A 14,385-nucleotide genomic window follows, 5' to 3' on the forward strand; every position below is an offset into this window, starting at 1 on the left:
CTCACTGTTGCCTTTAACCAACAATACCGTCCACTGAATCCTAAAGTAATTCTGTTTGCTGCTTTTAGAGTTTCTCTCTGATGAGCAGTTTGTGTTTCAGCATCTTTTCGTCTTGCCCAACCTTCACCTTTCTCGGGGGGCGTTGGCATGTTGACAGCACTGAGAATTTTCTCACCTCAGCTCATTTAGTGTAAACCAACATTTTCAAATGAGATGTTCATATCACTTAGACATACAGTAGAAAAACAAGTCTTTTGTGCAACAGGGAAAATGTGATAAACAAATCTGGTATTGTAAATAACAGAATAAAGAGTTTGAAGTTGTGCCGTATGGGGCCCATTTGGTTGAACTTACTGGCAGGAAGAGTGAAAAAAAGTTCTTGCAGGAACTGGAAGCGTCTCATTAAGACATTCCCAGCATATACTGTTTATAAACAGGCTCTTGTTCATCGCTGGTGATGGATGGACGTGTCCTGCTGCTGACTCTTCCTGCAATCCTCCCCGACTCCCCCTCTGACAAGCTTTCTGCCACTGTTTCACCACAAACACACACACATCGCTATGGACCTGATATTTTATGTTTTAGTATCACCTCCTCGCTGGGTGGGCCGTTTTCAGGGTGTGTGATTTCACTGAGGAGGGAACGTGCGTTAGGAGGGAGAACGGTGCAGCAGAAGGGTCAGCGTGATTCTGCTAATGAAGAAAAACTGCTTGGCTGTCAGGAGCAGGTCAAGGTCACGCAGAGGAGCTGGACACAAATCCATGCCACAGTTTTCAGATTCTTATTTGAGATATTCTGAAAATCATTTCCTTTTCACTTTACAGATATGTCCTGCATCGTGTCACTGTCTCATGAAGTCCAAATGAAGTTGCTTTAAAATGTGTGACTGTGACAAAATGTGAAACTTTTACAGGTTACTGGTTAATAAAAGTATCTGAGGAGGGAAAAAACCCCTCAAGTTACGAGTCAGACGCAATATCACAACATCGTCTTCATTTTGTTTATTTCTGTACAGTACACGGACCGGCTAGATATGTTTATCACTTCCAATATAAAACCAACGTTCACATCAAAATGTGCAAAACCAGACAATGAAATGTGCAAATTAAAGAGGCAAAAAACCCAATAATTGTTTTAAGAGTTTTAAAACTCAGCTGGTCATGCATCTTCACAAAAACATCGAGTAAAAACCTGAAACTACAAGGAAAACATGAACAGTCTGCATAAAAGATCTATCAACATTTCCGACATGTTTTTGCTGCAGATGTAGATACAAGGTTTATATGTCTTAAAATCTTAAAAGGACAATACCAGATTGTGGAGTTATTCTGGCACATTTCACCACCACAGACAGGTTGGATGTGGTGGTTCAGAAACTTTACAGCACCGTAGTTGTTTCAGAGGAAGCCTATGTGGAATGATCTAGTCTGAATGCTTGACGTTACGACTCAGAACTCCATGTCCGACGTCTGAAACCCAGACACTAAAAAGCAGATAAAATAAGAAGTTTTATCTGTACTTCCATTGCGGCAATAAAAAAACAAAACAAAAAAAAAATATCTGTAAACATTAATCAGGACGAACATATAATAAATAAAAACTAAAACTGATTAAAACAGAGTTTGATTGGAGTTGAGCTTCTCTCCAGGATCTCCTCCGTCTGTCGGTTCAGCTCGGGATCAGAGGCGCCGTCTCATCAGTTCCCAGGCTGCCGTTCACGTTCTGAACCGGAGCCTTGCGGTAGATCAAGAACTGCACTGAGATCTGAGCGGCAAGGTTAAGGAAATAAAAGAAAGACGCCATTTAGCCTGGAAATTGTGATATTTTCCAATAATCCATTTGTTTTCCCATACATATCCAGATGCAGAAATGACTTAAATTTCATACTTTTCTAGGCGAGGTCATGGACCCCGTATATTGGGTTTATAAATTGAAATCAGGCATGTGGACAGAGTGCAGTCCAACACAGCGGGCGGTCGCAAATGATGGCGGTCTAAAAAGGTACAAAAAGCCAAGTGAGTAAATGTCAGTCACACCACTGACTTTTACCAACCAGGCAACTGCAGCTGATCCAGAACGCTGCTGCTCGAGTTCTGACTAAAACCAGAAAGATAGAGCACATAACACCAGTGTTAAAGTCCTTCCATTGACTCCCTGTAGCTCAGAGAATAGACTCTAAAATACTGATGTTAGTTTATAAATCACTTAACGGCTTAGAACCACAACACATTAAAGATCTGCTGTTGTTGCATCAACCTACCAGACCACTAAAGTCTTCTGGTTCTGGTTCTGCTCTCCAGAGCCAAACGCAGAGAAGCAGCATTAAGCTTCTATGCATGATGCTGAAAAATATTTTTCCACTCATTAAAATGTTGGTTATTTTGGGCAAAGACTGCAGCTGCAGCTTCATCTGATAAAACACTAAGAGTGGAGTTTTGCAACAAAGCAACCACCAGGGGGCGCCGAGGTAAGCTTTTTACTCCAGTTTCCCATAGATCTGGGGATCCAGTGCATTCACTCCTGAATACCTTTTTTCAAACACAACCAGAGGACGTAGAACAGAACCTGACAGGCATCATCTCTACTTGGCGCATTGTGCAGCAGCATCTCTCTGTGGAAGGATACGATGAGGTCCAGGGTGAGCGTTCCGAGGCTGCCGATGAGCCAGGGCAGGTGATGGACCAGGTAGCTTCTCTCACTGTGGCCCCGCTCAGGGTTCTTCAGTATGACACTCAGGCCGTAGGTGGTGTTCCCCAAGATGACGAGAGCAAACAAGAAGTAAGACACTCCCTCCGTCGACTTCCTCTTAAACTGCGACGAGAAACGAGACGACCGCAAGGGAAGTGAATCGTCTGAACAAGGGATGTGGAACGTTCATTTTCTACCTACTCATATTCATGTACACATTGTCACACAGGAGACAGCATGGGTGTTTTTTTACGCTGGATTATATTCACTTCCATTTTTGCAGTTAACAAGAACATTGAATCTGTCATTTTTCACTTGGATGAGTTGTTTTTCTACTTTAGTCTCCTGGATGCTAACACAGAGCTCTTCAGTAATGTCTCGCACACATAAGATGCATGAGGTTCTTTAGAAAACATGCTCATCAGAACTTCAATGTAATGAAAACTTTCACCTGTTCAAACCCCAAATTGGTCTCTATGCATTCCCACTTTGATTCTTCTAATTTACCAACAAAATAAAAAAATTCAAAAAAATCTTTACTAAGTAAATGTACTAGTGCTATGGCCAATGGCAGGGCTCTGCAAGCTGCTCTTTTGACCTTCCACAATGGGTCGTAATAGCATTGACTAAAAATGATAAAGAACAACTTAAGTTTTAAAAATAAATATAATAATAAATGCAGGTTTTAGCTATTTTCCAGTTTTTTTTCCCCATAGAATAATTACATTTAATTTCCACAGTAGAATGGCACTAAAATCACCTGTCATTTTTATTTACATCTATATTTCCCGTTCTGAGGCTGGAAACTATGTGCAAACATCAACATCACATATTACGCTTCTGAACACGTTTCATGTTTTTCTTCGTACTAAAATCTAAAAACAGGGATAAAAATATTACTATTATAAAACAACAGGTTTTCTGCAGGAGGTAACAAAAATTTTAGGACGTCTTTCTATCAAAAGGTCAGGTAATATTTGCGGCTTTAAAACCATTTAAATAGCTCAGAGCTAAATAAATTATGGAAAAATGGCACCTAACTGGTGACTGAGCACCTTTCTATGATTTTTGATATTGCTACATGTACATAAATAGAAAGACATTTCACTTAATAAATTATACAAAAAAAATGTTAGTTCCCCTATAGCTAGCCCAGGTTCTTGCATTCCTTGGCTTTTGGCCTATGAAATTATTGATTTTATTGTAGTTTGAGATTTTCAGGAGCTACAGAGACAAACCGTCATAAAAAAAAAAGCTGAACTCTAATTTAATTTAATTGAAAGTCAAATCGGACACGACACGACCAAAACTGCGACGGCATGAAAAGGCATCAACATTCCTTAAACATTTTTGCAAACCTGCTTGTCATACTCACATTTGTGTGCATTTGTGGCAGCCTAGAGCAGAGGTAGAGGACTGATGACACCGACCCAATAGAGAAACCAATAATCTCTCTAGGGGTAAAAGGCTGGGGTATAGAGGGGTAGATTTAACGTTACCAATAACCAAAAAACAGCCAGACATAACTAGTTAACTTCATTCAGATGAGTAGATTATAACAGGTCTGACCTGAATAGAACTAGCATCAGCGGTTGAGAGCAAAGAGCGGCTCCTGAACCCAGAGAAGATCATTTCAGGTTCGGGGTCGACCCCAGGGAGGTGGGCCAGACCAGCAGTGAGGCCCAGAACGCAAGAAATGCCCACGACGTTCAAAACTGTTCTCCCTGGTGAAGATGTGAAAGCAGAGATCGACATCAGTACAGAAAACTGAAGAAGGGACAAAAACATGACGTTAGAGTAACGTGGACTCACTGTTTATCAGTCAGAAACGTATAAAGCTTGCTTTTAGCACATAAGTATTTCAAATTTAGTTATTATAGCCGTCTCTCCAAAATGTCTAACTGGGACGATATCAATATCCAATATTAATACCGCTGCAGTTTATTTTACATTTCCATGGAAATAAATATTAGTTCTTAACATTGGCCCAGTTATATTCATCGGACCGTTACCAATACGCTGATAAATGATACTGGCCAACACCAATGTTAGAGCCAATATTTTGCTAATCATTACTGTACGTAAACAGTATATTTAGTATATTTTATGTGTGGCTGCCTGGATTTTGAGGTCAGGTTTAGTGAGGAGCCTCAGGGTTTATATGTCTAAACTCGTACTTTGTTGTTGTTATTACTGCAAACTTTGGTGTTAAATACGGTCCAAATGAACTGGACAATATTTAAGAATATCCAATAGGATAAAAATGAAACTTTAATTAACAAAAGTGAAAATACTCACTGTGAGCCATTCTGTGTCTCATTTTGTAGTACGTGTACATGGCGAGCATCAGCAAGTCGGCCAAGACATAATAAATCGCTGTGTAGGTCTATATGACACAAGCAAGCAAACGCACGTCTCAGGTGAGCAAAAAACGATGTTTCCTATGAGCTCAGATGCTTCAAGCTGACTAAAATAACTAATTGATACAAGAATATTCCATAACAATGTGATTTCATGGATAAGAATGCAATACATGGTCATTTATTAGCATTCTGGTATAGTTATTTTTATTATTTTAAAGGCAAAAACCATAAAAGATTTCTTTAAAATCATAAATTTTGAACATTTGACAAACTTGAAAAAAGATATTTAAGTCGTTTCTGCAAAAAAACTGAAAACATTACCTGAAGTGGAAGCTGGTCAGCCAGAAAGGAGCCAATCAGATTGCAGGAATCGCCTCCCAACCACAGCAACAGAAACCAGACTGAGAGTGCACTGTCCATATTCCCCTTTTTACAGGAACTGTAGTACTGACTGTAACCAGACAAGAGAGCAGAATTAACTTTACATGACAATTAAACAAAACTACAAAACTGACTAAAAGAACAAACCCTTACGGAAGAGAGGACACCATGAAACAGACGATGGACAGGAGGCCCAGGCAGACGCTGGCCATGTCCCTCGCATCCTGGGCGCATTCCCCCAGGCCCTCCCAAACCCACTGGGAGCCATTCGGACACAACGAGCTAAAGTTTCCTGAATCTGTCCATCCGGGCGAGCTCTGGGTGAAGACGTTGCCTTTCCACATAGTCTGCTGGTCAAGAGACACGTCTGTCAGTGAATACTAGAAGTTTCAAATCTAGAAATGCACCAACTAAATAACTAGAGAGAGGAAATGGGCCAAATCTTTGTCAGTTCTGATGGGTGAGTCGCAGATCAAAAATGGAACATTTTTTAGACATTTCCAGCCCTCTTTATTCATGACATGCTTATAAAACAATAATAATAACACAATCACCTTCAGCAGGCTATTCATGCTTAAACACTACTCAAAATATACTTCTGCAAAAGAGAGAGGAACAACATTGCTCCACCATGACGAAAAAGACTCATAGCCTTTTTTGTCTTGAACACTGCATAGACATTGTGTCAGCAGGTGTGGCACAACCAGTTATTAGTTTTAGGTGGTAATTACTATTTCACAGGACTGGTTCTGATCACTGGTTATGTAATTAATAAAGGACATGTTAACTTCAAAACTGCATTTTGTATTAAAATTTGTTTCATGACCTAAAATGAATCTGTCCATCCAAACAGACAAAAGACAAACCCATAATGAATATGCAAATGTCGAACTATTTTTACTGCATGGTTTGAGGCATAATTTGTAATATTCATGTAATTTCTTCATTTTAGGTTGAATGCAAAGCTACTGCCCCCATCAAAGAACATAAAGTGCATGTTTTCTTTTTTATGTATTAAAGTGCTTTTTAAAAAAAAGAAGAAAAATCAGAAAGGCAAGAGATAAAAAGTAAAAAACAAATAAAAAAAAAACAAAACAGGAATTTGAATGGGCCAGAAAAAGTTTGCTTCCTTGTTGCATTTCTGTCAATTTTGTAAATTAAGTCTTCATAAAAAACGTTTTCTAAACAGATATTCAAGTAAAATACTGAAATAAACCACCAGACCTCAATGTGTCGCAACAATAAGCAAGACCGAGACTGTCCTTTAAAGGAAACCAATGTAAACAAATTGTCGGCCATATGGCTCAAATGTCAAAACAAACACATGAGCAACAAAATAATATCAAATAAAAAACATAGAACTCAGATGTTCAGGTAATGCATTTGACGAGGAAAATGGTTACCAGTAAAGGTTACAGAAAGGTCTATAGAGATCAATATCAAAACAATAAACACACTCTCTACTAGCTATCGCAGAGAATAGCAACAAAAGCTACCTACACTGGCTCCCATATATGACCGTTTTGGTTCAACTTTCCAACTTTCAATGTGAACATGAATAATATTTGGTGTTTGTCTTGCCTATGTGGCCGCTGACACGCCTGTGGATTCGTTTCTACGCACAAAAACGTCGATCCGGAGGTTGGGAGCATACCATGAAGAACACAGTAAACAGCGACGGTGTTCTGTCTTCCCAACCGCGCGCTGATTGGTTTATAAAAACTTATCCGGAAACTTAGTCATGCGCATGCGTGACTATATATGGCATGCCGTTTTAACATAAATTCGGGTTTGTCTGACTTTCCGTAATTACATTCCTAAAAATGTATTTTGACTACACAAAACTACACGTTGACTATCCGGAATTGTAATTTAAGATATCTGCATTTACATTCTGACTAGTAAGAATAATAATTCAATATATCTCAAATGACGTCACTTGATCTTTCATTTTTGACGGGACACATTTCAGTAATTACATTTTAAGATATCTTGAATTATGACTAGTCAAAATTACAATTTTAGATATCTGAATTAGGAGTTGCGTGGAAGCCCCTTTGTGCTGTCCAGTCCAAACAGTTGCCTGCAGAATTTTATGTTTGCTGCACAAAAATGTCAGTAAATACCACGGAGCTCGGCAATGTTGGATATGCGTAGAACGTAAAACTTCATAAACTATAAGACTGCTTCTGAAATATGCAAAGATTTCCTGTTTATTAATTTCCGACTAACTGAATTTACTGAAAAACTCGTTGAAAAGCTAAAATGTCTACTGTCAAACCATTTCCAACATGAAACGGGTGCATTTTCAAACATCTTTTTTCGTTGTTTTCCATTTTTCATTGCTTTATTAAACTTTCACATTTCTACGTGTCAGGGATGTTTTGACTATACAGAATACGACTAGTCAGAATGTTAATTTAAGATATCGTAAAAAATACAATTCAAGAGATCTCTAATTTAGTTTTGTCTAGTAGTCGTTATTTGCTTTTAAAATATCTATAATTTAAATTTTGCTAGTCAAAACTATAAATCTATCCAAAAATACATTTAAGATATCTTGAATTGTCATTCAAGTTAATTAGAATTATGACTAGACAAAAATAAAATATATCTTGAATTTACATGATGACTAGTCATAATTTAATTGTAGATATATGAAATGTGTATTTCAGATGGTCAATAATTCATTGTAGATATCTTGAATTAAAATCTCCATATAAGTCGATGGTAACACTGATGTCATGTCGACTAGTCAGAATGTAATTAGAGTTATCTCAAATAGGTATTTTGTCTAGTCAAAATATAATTAGAGATATCTCAAGCCACTAAAAAGTCTAGTCATAAAACAATTTGAGATATCTGGAACTTAAGGGTGGTAAAACCAAATTTATGTTAAAACGGCCTGCCATATATCCCACAAAATACATGCGGTTGGGCAACTCTGAGCAAAGCTCCAAACAACAAAAATAAGGAGAGAAAAAAAGAGAAAAAACCCGCCACATAGTATACATTTCTCAGCATATATAAACAACCTCATTAACCTACACTAATTCTGTAACTAATTCTAAGCCGATATGAACCTTTTGGCCTCTTACATTCCTCATTAAATGACAAACCAGCCAATTATAGAGCTACGCTCGTATTTTCTGTTTTACTACAAAACGTCCCCGCTATCATAACTGTTAACGTACATTACGTTAACAGTTGTTTATTATAACCTGTTAAAACGGTGTGTAGCCCTCAAAACTGGAAAAGAAAACCAAGTTGCGTTGAATCAGAAATGTAAACTTTTTAAGGTTCGACTATATTTATCAAAAAAAAACAAAAAACAAAAAAAACATGTGAACAGAGGAAAGCGACAACATACCTGAAAAGCTATTAAAACACGAAGCTGAATCTAAAATACAAACCGGTCTTTTCCCACTTATCCTGTAGGTTTGTGGAGTTCTGTTCAGGTGTCAGCTGACCCGCCGTCAGACTGACGACTCAGCACCAAGTTCACTGAAGTCAGCACGAGTGATTTTTTAAGGTTTCCTGAAGTCACGTGCTTAGTTCCGACCTTAACCCCTCAAAGAACAAAAGCCGAACAAATGCAATCTTCTTATCAAATACTGAAACAGCACAAACAGGCCTGTTGGTTATCCACAAAAGAGGACATGTGAGAAAGTCAGCAGAACTTTCTGTAATGACTGAAACCCAGGAGGACTCGGCGACTTCTTGAACATAAATGATCTATTGCTGTGAAGAAAGTAACTAGCGGCAACAAAAACACAACCTTAAATATTTCTGAAAACTCCCTTTTGGATATTTTTTTCCCCACATTACAACTACAAAATGTATTTTATTCGGATTAGTCATGTCCTCCACAAGTTTAGCCTTATGTAACAATTGCATGAGAAAAAAAAAAAGCTATTGTTGAAAGAAATCCAATTTGAAGTTTACCACAACGCAAATACACCGAACACGTGGAAAGTGGGGTGATCTGGTCAGAGATGAAAATCTGACCGTCTTTAAGTTTAACAGGTTGTTCAGTTGATGAAAGATCAGAGCAACTATAAAATGACTTGGATTCAAAGAATAATTGTGTGTTTGAAAGGTCAAAAATCTAGACTTTAGAGAATCTATTGGAGCATTTGAAGGCTTTCACAAATGCTCTTTGTTCAACAGGTACTTTAGCAAACCACTGTATACAACAGCATCTATAACCAAATAAACTCCAAAAATTAGAGGAAAGATTTTTATTTTTTTGTAAATCTCATGTGCAGCGGCTCATAAGGGTCAACTAAATGTAAAAGACAAAACGGACATTATGCTAGCACGTTCCTCATAACTTTAGTTGCATTTTGTTGACCCGTCTGCATTAGGGCTAAAGCGATTGTTTTGAAATCGATAATTGAAATAGTTAACTAATTTAGTAGTCGATTAATCATTAGAGTATGTAGATTCAAAGTCATTTGCTGGAAAAAAAGAAGAAGCAGTAATTAAGTCAAAACTGTACAAAATAAGTAAACATTTTACATTACAGATAAAAACATGTTTTAGGGAAACTCAAGTGGTTTAGTTTTAGCTTCACCTGTTCAAATTCTATGTTATTGCATAGTTTTTATTTTCTTGATTAAAAATGGAATTGAGTTTATTGTTTTTTTTGCATCATTTAATATATTTCCAGTATTGCATAAAACATTTTTTATCCAAATAAGCATCAGAATAATTGATTACTAATATAATTCTTTGTTGCAGTTCTTCTTACCCGCCATAATTTTGTTTTTTTGGGAGTGGGGGCTTTAGCATCGTCACAGTAAACTGGATTATTTGAATGAATATTGCCATTTATCTTCCGGATGCTTTTGATGCACCTGCAGTAGATAAACTTAAGGAAACGACAACCTGCTGTACAAATCTCTTCCTCTTGTGTACTTGAAGAACAGGTTTTATTGACGCACCAAAACACCTATACTGTAGACTCTCTTATTTACACAACGTTTCCACAAAGTCATACAAATACTTAGTAGGCTCGATGTCAAAGCATAGATAATATACATCAAACAGAATAAGTCAAGTTAAATGTTTTTATAAAGAAATTGTTACAACTCTACAAATGCGAATGGATGATAGAAAACAAAAAAAAAATCAGTTGGTAGCTACAACAACAGAACAAGAAGTCCTACTTCAAAATCTGTACAAGCGGGTCAAGTGTCCTTGAAATAGAAGATCCATATTTACGCTCTCGGGAGGAAAATAAAATATGACAGAAGACTTGTAAATATTTAATTCCAAGGCAACAATCTAATTAGTTTAGAAAATATCATACTTTTTGTCTCTCCAAAAAAAATTTAAAATTAAAACAAAAAAGAGGCTGGGAGATGAAAGGAAGACAGTCTTTTAACTTCGTTTCTAACGCTGGGCTTTTACTTGATGTGAACAACCTTGTCGTCCGTTTTCAACCGTTTGCGTCGCGGCTGAATGAAGTCCTCCTCGGAGTCCTCCGTGTCCACGTCCTCCCTCTCCTTCTCGTCGGAGGACCCGGGTTCCGGCGAGTCGGGGAAGTGTTGATCCGGGAATATGCCCTGCAGCTTCTCCTCAAAGTACAGGCTCACCGCCTTACCAGATATCGCCATCTCTGATCCCGCCTGTCGGAGGAGGAAGAGGAGGAAGAGGAGAAGGAAGAGGTCGGAGGAGAAGAAGAAGAGCGTGAGGAGTGACATAGAGAAGGAAAGGTGTGAGTACCGTTGGAGTGTGGGCGGGATAGGGGAAACATGAGTGGGTTGGAGGCAGGAAGGAGGAAGAGGAGAATGAGGAGACAAATTAGATTTGGTTAAGACTCCTGGCGGCAAAGCGGCCCCAGCTCAACCGAGCTGTACAGAGCGAGGATGTCCTGCCTTCCGGTCCCACTGTGGCTCCATGAAACATCTCCGCTAGTGACTTACAGGTCATAGAGGCTGTGTTCAACAATACCCACCAAAACAAACTAAAGAAAAAAGCTATTCATAAAAGATTTCCAAGGTTGCGTAAGAATGTAATGAAAATGGCTCAATAAAGAGCATTTCCACCCCATTACGGACAGAAAGAAAAGCTAACATACATTTATCAGAGGTAACATGAAACTTTGTGTTGAAAGCCTCAACACTGCTGAAGATAAAATCGTTGAATTAACATCAGTGGTGTAGATTTGTTTCAGATTTTTTAGTTTAAGTGTCCCAATACAATATTTTTTCCCTCTAATACGATAAAGATGTGGTAACTTTGAGTATTGGACGACACCAACCTAATGCGACATCAGCACGAATCATTCAAACTTTTATTGCTTACTTTGTAGTGTGGAACGTTACAAAAGGGCTTAATAAAGTGAAATTACTCAGAGAACAATAGTCAAAAGCAATAGGCACGAGAACAATAGACCCATTTATTGTTAACCAATTGGTGTGTGTGTGCGGGATGCAAGTGCTGCTGGATAGAAACTGGGACAGAATAAATACTGGAGCGGAGTGCTTCTATGAGATTTAAATACTTGTCTTTTGGATGATACTGGGCTGAATTCCAATATCCGCATTAGGTATCTACGTCATATATGTACTAATCTACTTCCAACAGTATTTGAAATACAGTGCAGTCAAACTGTACAGAGGGTTTTTTATTTAAATACTTCCTTACTGTCAGAAGCCGTGTACTGAGGGCACTGCAAAGTAACTAACAACAATCAGTTTCATAATTGTTCCTGCTGATTTATAGAGCCGACTTCTCAGTTATGGAAAAATCCCTGATTAGGCAACTTGCCAAAAATCTTACTGTAAAGGTAAAAATCTGTATTCTTCAATGAACGCATGCAGAAACTGGTGTTTTATCTCCAATACAAGGTGCTAAACATAGCCTAAAATATCACTTAAGTAGTTTTGTTTTTTGCTTTAATATATTAAAAGAGTCCTGTAATGTCTGCTGTATCTACTCTTAATACGGAAAATTACTGGCCCCTGCATCAGAGGCCAAACCTTTATGAAACCAGAAATCGGGAATCGGACGTATAATTCTGATCGGTGCACTTCTACAGATTTTCATTTCTCCTTTCCTCTAATGTGTTTTGTGCTGTTTTATTTAAGTGTATTCACAGTAAATCTGGTAACTAGCATCCAAGATATTTCTTTAAAAATTGAAACTGCTTCGGTAAAATTTTTTTACTGAAATAAGCTGCTAAACGTGACAGAAGCAGAGGATGCTAGTTGTCCTGTTAGGCGTCAATAAACTCCGTTTTACAATATTTCTTTCACTTTGGTCCACGGCAGTAAGATGAACTCAACTGGAAATAACATGTCAGGCAAAAACAACCAAACCTGACAGATCTTGCACCGATACTCCACCCTGGCAGCTAAAGGAACATTAGCATAAGCAGCAGACTCTCTAATACTTATCTTGGCGTTGATAAAACTAACCACTTGTACACGTTCAGTCATTTTGCACGTTTAAAAGCTTTTTTCCTTTTACTGTGTAACTTTAGAGTCTTCTATACAACTCTTCTATTTTTGAGCGACATTCAAACTGCCTTGAGCAGCTCATTGTAGATCTACCCTGAAAGTTAATAAAAAGCTCCTTTGTGTTAGTAATGTAAAACAAACTTGTCCTGTATGGTTAGTTCCTTAGATGTGAAGTCTACATTTGTTTGCGATATTAGTTTGTTTTACATCAGTGAGCTTTATAACAGCGTCTTGTGTCAGCAGCATATTTTCATGTTACACTCATTGTATTAAGCCAGCAAAACAAAGTGAAAGCCTCAATCTGTAAGTGAAAACAGTAACAGAAAAAGTGAAAGGAAAGCAAACTTAGTGACCCGTTTCGCCACTTACTGAGAAATAAGACCTGTGTCAACCAATTTTCAACATTTCTTTTCTCTTTTTTATAGGCGTATTGAATTTAAAGGCGGCTGTGAAGAGCTTCACTCGGGTCGTTTCCACACATTTCTTGGAGCCTCAGTGGGAGGGAACAGGAGATAGGTGCCCCATTTGAAACGGCTTACCTGGGTATTAATCTCTTTCTCCTCATCATAAACTTGGATTATTCGAGACATCTAAAGGGGGTAATAACATTACAACAAAGACAGTGAAGCAGGAGGAGGAGAGAAGAATTCATAGCACAGGAAAGTTTAGTTCATAACAGATAAAGGAATCTGTTTCTTTTTAAACTGTGCTCAGTTAAATCACCGAGTCAAAAAAGTGCATCCATTAACAGCAAGTGAAGGTTGCAAACGACAAACGGAGAGCAACTTTTCCCCCTCTTCATACGTTTCACTATGTTGTTTCCTGGTCCAAATAATGTGCATCCAATAGTCTCTTCAGTTTTACATGATGATTTTTCTCAATGAATAAATACCACCATGTGCACTTAATAAATATCTAGAATAAATATCATTTAATAAATACCTAGAAACCTCCCTCTCTTATTAAGAATATGGATGTTCTCTCTCGCAGTGAAAGCTTTTTTTAACACCCATGTGGTTTACCGATGTGAAGCAGTGGTACAGCAGTGTTAGCAGTGAGTGGTGGCAAATGTGAAAAGAAGATGAGATGCCTTTAAACTCCACTTGACAACAATTAGTGCAAGCAAACACAACTGCAAGCATCACAACCAATATGCCAGGTTCAAAATGTGGTTAAAGTCATGAGCATACAAGTGCATCTCTTTTTAAAATATCATCGGAAAGTTAGTTCATAATGTGACATTCCCATTTTGCAGAGATAAACGGTGATGGATTAATTTGTTTTTGTCAGTTTTGAAGATTGTAGCCAACAGATGATGCTAAGCCAAAAGTTAACTCCTCAGGAAATTAGGATATTATAACTGACCAATAAAAAAAGAAATATGGAAGTGTTGGGCTACAGCCCACACAATCCTGTTAGCCCAGTGATAAAGAAGCTACACTGCCATATTATAGATAAATTCATGGAAACGTTTGTGGAAGAAA

General features: G+C 37.8%; 2 protein-coding genes across 12 annotated transcripts in view; both read right to left on the bottom strand.

The window, feature by feature from the left end:
- Positions 1–986: 986 nt before the first annotated feature.
- On the bottom strand, positions 987–8,996 carry slc66a1 (solute carrier family 66 member 1). 8 transcript variants are annotated; one of them, XM_008413024.3, is made up of 8 exons: positions 8,846–8,996; positions 5,586–5,782; positions 5,373–5,502; positions 4,987–5,074; positions 4,258–4,412; positions 4,064–4,156; positions 2,626–2,811; positions 987–1,764 (listed from the first exon to the last, which is right to left on the bottom strand). In XM_008413024.3, the coding sequence occupies exons 2-8, from the start codon at positions 5,774–5,776 to the stop codon at positions 1,669–1,671; spliced, it is 939 nt and encodes a 312-aa protein (XP_008411246.2). In that variant the 5' UTR covers positions 5,777–5,782; positions 8,846–8,996; the 3' UTR covers positions 987–1,668. The 8 variants fall into 8 exon arrangements, with proteins under 8 accessions (XP_008411246.2, XP_008411245.2, XP_008411244.2 ...); XM_008413023.3 differs by having other exon boundaries at positions 8,803–8,996; XM_008413022.3 differs by having other exon boundaries at positions 5,586–5,779; positions 8,803–8,994.
- Positions 8,997–10,344: 1,348 nt separating this feature from the next.
- The window catches only part of trim33 (tripartite motif containing 33), a 35,140-nt gene continuing 31,099 nt past the window's right edge, over positions 10,345–14,385 (bottom strand). For 2 of the 4 annotated variants that reach the window (XM_017305933.2, XM_008413025.3), the window contains 2 exons: positions 13,441–13,491; positions 10,345–11,065 (listed from right to left, as the gene is read on the bottom strand). In XM_017305933.2, the coding sequence (XP_017161422.2) occupies positions 10,844–11,065; positions 13,441–13,491 (273 nt within the window). In that variant the 3' untranslated portion in view covers positions 10,345–10,843. The remainder of the gene's footprint in view (positions 11,066–13,440; positions 13,492–14,385) is intronic. The other 2 variants (XM_008413027.3, XM_008413026.3) reach the window with 1 other exon arrangement.

This window comes from Poecilia reticulata, chromosome 7 (genome assembly GCF_904066995.2).
Source record: "Poecilia reticulata chromosome 7, P_reticulata-male-v2, whole genome shotgun sequence".
In the NCBI taxonomy this organism is placed as follows: Eukaryota; Metazoa; Chordata; class Actinopteri; order Cyprinodontiformes; family Poeciliidae; genus Poecilia; species Poecilia reticulata.

Coding starts and splice junctions, on each gene's coding strand:
- slc66a1 (XM_008413016.3), bottom strand. Junction 5,503..5,585: donor TTCATGGTGTCCTCTCTTCC/GTAAGGGTTTGT, acceptor GTCTGGTTACAG/TCAGTACTACAGTTCCTGTA. Junction 5,075..5,372: donor CTGACCAGCTTCCACTTCAG/GTAATGTTTTCA, acceptor TGTGTCATATAG/ACCTACACAGCGATTTATTA.